This window comes from Rattus rattus, chromosome 5 (assembly GCF_011064425.1).
Source record: "Rattus rattus isolate New Zealand chromosome 5, Rrattus_CSIRO_v1, whole genome shotgun sequence".
Lineage (NCBI taxonomy): Eukaryota > Metazoa > Chordata > Mammalia > Rodentia > Muridae > Rattus > Rattus rattus.
The window spans coordinates 69,405,135-69,408,734 of record NC_046158.1 but is presented as its reverse complement, the minus strand read 5'-3'; the positions used below and the strand labels follow the sequence as shown (position 1 = coordinate 69,408,734).

The following is a 3,600-nucleotide window of genomic DNA, read 5'->3' as shown; positions in this document are numbered from 1 at the left end:
AATTGATAACTTGAAAACATCCTAGAAATCATGAAACTTAATTATCAGCTAGCACAATTACTCCAAATAAAGAGAGAACTCTCAACTCTGTGTGAAATGGTTAATGTATAAGAACATTTGCAGTGGCAGGAGGAGGGAGAGTGGGAGGAGAGAGGGCAGAGGGTGAATTTCTAGTTCAGCATAATACTAGAAACTGCATCTACAGAATTCTAGAACATTCTAACTTTTGAGTCTCTTAATAGTATTCTTATGTTTTAACTAATTTATGAGGATTCTTAGTAATAGATCTCCATAAGGTTAAAATACAAAGTGAGCCTTAGAAAATGTAAAATGTCCTTTTGTACTTAATGTCTATTATCTGTAGAAATCTTTTTTCTTTTTTTTTTCGTTTTTATGGGATTTTTTTTATTTATTTACATTGCAAATGTCATCCCCCTTCCCACTTTCCCATCCACAAGCCCTCTCTTCCCTCTTCCTTCCCACTCTCTCTATGAGGATGCTTTCCCTCCTGCCCAATCACTCCTGTCTCATCACCCTAGCGTTCTCCTATCTTGGGTTATCAAGGCAACAGGAGCAAGAGTCTCCCTTCCCAGTGATCTCAGCTTGATAAGGTCATCCTCTGCTACATAGCCAGCTGGAGTCATGGGTCCCTCCATGTGTAATCTTTGCTTGGTGGTTTAGTCCTTTGGGAGCATTGGCAGGTATGGTTAGTTGGTATTATTATACTTCCTATGGTGTTGCAAACCCCTTCAGCTCTTACAGTCCTTGACCTAACTTCTCCATGGGGTCTCCTCACTCAGTCCAATGTTTGGCTGTATTTAAACACATTCACATTGATCAGGCTCTGGGAAAGCCTCTCAGGGGACAGCTATACCAGGTTCCTGTCAATAAGCACTTCTTGGCATGAGCAATAGTGTCTGGGTTTGGTGACAGCAGAAGAGATATATCCCTAGGTGGGACAGTCTCTGGATGGCCTTTCCTTCAGTTTCAGCTCCACTCTTTTTTTTTTTTGACTTGAAAAGCATATTTATTTATATAATTTATCATTGAAGGTAAATTATTTGTAGTCAAGAATTGTGATGTGCACTTTTAACTGTTGACTTGACACCAAGGAAGAGAGTGTCAGTGAGAGACTGTAGATCAGGTTAACCTGTGAACATCCGTGGAAGACTGCCTGAACTATACTGACTGGAAACACTGGTGTAGACCAGGTGTAGGATATAGAGTGGCATTCAGGAACTCAGTAACCAACATGACAAATGTGAACAAAGTATAGAATTGGTGGAACCAGATGGGTGGTTCGGCAGTTCAGTTTGCTCAGTCAGCTCCACTCTTTATTCCTGCATTTCCTTTTGACAGGAGGAATACTGGATTAATATTTTTGAGGTGGATGGGTGGCCCCATTCCTCAACTGGGGGCCCATGCCTTTCCACTGGATATGGTCTCTGCAGGTTCTGTCTCCCCTTTGTTGGGTATTTGGGCTAATGTCCTCGCTGTTGGGTCCTGGGAATCTCTTAGGTCTCTGTCCTCTGGGAATTTCTAGTAGCTAACCCGAGTCCTCCTTCCCCCACTGCTGCACAGCTACTTTCAAATTCCTGATCCTCTATACTTCTCACCCATCTCCTCCCTTGCCTGAACTGGTATCCCCTTTTGCTTCCCCCTCCTCTCTCCCTCCCAGATCCCCCTCTCCCTGTACTTCTCAGAGATTATTCTCTTCTCCCTATGTTATGTAGGACTGTAGCATCAACACTTTGGTGTAATCTTCTTTTTTCTGGGGTTTGATATAGTCTGTGAGTTTATTGTGGGTATTCCAAGCTTCCTTTTCGCTAATACCTATTTATCAACCTCCATGCTAGCATACTGAACCTATATAAAATTACCATATTCTAGGTATCTCTGGCTTGTTCTTTCAGGGCCAAATAGGAAAAAAAAATGTGTATCAAGATCCAGGAAACAGGGTGCAATAATAACACAGCACAGTAAGCTATAGCATTATGTTTGGACAAAATGTACATTTTGAAAATAACAAGCAATGTGAGACTTAGAAATATTAAGGAAAAAGAAGATAAGACCAGGATAAAAAATTAAGTTTGTTGAATATTTCTATTAAATTCCAATAAATTTTATCTTGCAAATTTTCCTCAACAAATCTTGGTGTTGGGTTATACAGTCTTATAAAATCTGAGTAAAAGCAAAGGATAAATACACACATCCACATATACTCATACACACATTTTTATATACACACGTGTGCACATACACACATGCACATAGAATACACTGTAGCATTTTTGGAACAATTTTACTGCACTCTAGCACTAAAGTAAATACTAGTTTCACTAGATTAATATTAATCAAATTCAAGTTTTCATATGACATAATTTTAAGAAAATAATCATATGAAAAAGGTAGAGAATTTTCAATATGTATTCAACAGCATCTCTTCTTTTTCAGTTTTTTCAGAGCTTCTTTTACATCCTTGTTCCTCAGGCTATAAATCAGAGGATTTAACATCGGTATCACAAGGATATAAAACAGTGAGCTCATTTTGTCTTGATCAAGAGAATAAGAAGAACTTGGCCGGAAATACATAAAGAGCACAGTTCCTTGGAAAATCGCAACTGCAATCAGGTGAGAAGCACAAGTAGAGAAAGCTTTGAACCTACCCTCAGCAGAGCTGATCTTCAAGACTGATGAGATGATGTAACAATAGGAGACAAGAACTCCTGAGATGGTGCTCAGTTCAATAAACCCAAAAATTGTGAATATTGCTAACTCATTGACCTGTGTGTCTGAGCAGGACAGTAGTAAGATGGGAGGGATATCACAAAAGAAGTGGTCAATTTCGTTAGATCCACAGAAACACAAGTGAAATGTCAATGTTGTATGGATCAAAGAGTCTGCCACACCTACAAGATAGACTCCAGCCATTAGCAAGGAGCACAGTCTGCTGGACATGTTCGTTGTGTAAAGTAAGGGGTTGCTGATGGCCTGGTATCGGTCAAAAGCCATCACTGCCAGCAGTATGCACTCAGAGTCCACAAATGTACAGGAAATGAAGAATTGCAAAGCACAGCCAAAAAAAGGAATTGACTTATCATTACCAAATATGTCTGTTAACATCTTAGGCCCAACTGCAGAGGAATAGCAGAGATCACAGAAGGAGAGGTTACTGAGGAAAAAGTACATTGGTGTTTGTAGCTGTGGATCCACTTTAATTAAAACAATCATTCCAAGATTCCCAATGAGGTTGATCAGATAGACCACTAGAAATATTGTGAATAGAGCTGCCTTTACCTCAGTGTTGTTGGTAATTCCCATTAATATGAATTCAGTAAAGGAGGAACAATTTTCTCTCTCCATCCTTCTTTGTATGTATATAATGTTTGCAAAATGTTAAAGAAAGTGGCAGAAGATATTGCCTCCTGAATATCAACAATGCACCTACAACACAGAACATGATTGGCTTCAGGTATTACTAATATATTGTAAGCAAGTCATAAGTCAGTTCAAAATTCATTGCTTTTTACTTGAAAGAAAAAAAGCTAACGTGTGTTAGATGTTTAACAGCTAAAGTGTTTAGAAAATTTGGTCACATTT

At 39.0% G+C, this 3,600-nt stretch overlaps 1 protein-coding gene across 1 annotated transcript; it reads right to left on the bottom strand.

The window, feature by feature from the left end:
• Positions 1 to 2,430: 2,430 nt before the first annotated feature.
• Positions 2,431 to 3,378, bottom strand: LOC116900366 (olfactory receptor 5W2-like). Its single transcript, XM_032902115.1, has one exon. The coding sequence runs from the start codon at positions 3,361 to 3,363 to the stop codon at positions 2,431 to 2,433; it is 933 nt and encodes a 310-aa protein (XP_032758006.1). The 5' UTR covers positions 3,364 to 3,378.
• Between the last annotated feature and the right edge of the window lie 222 nt (positions 3,379 to 3,600).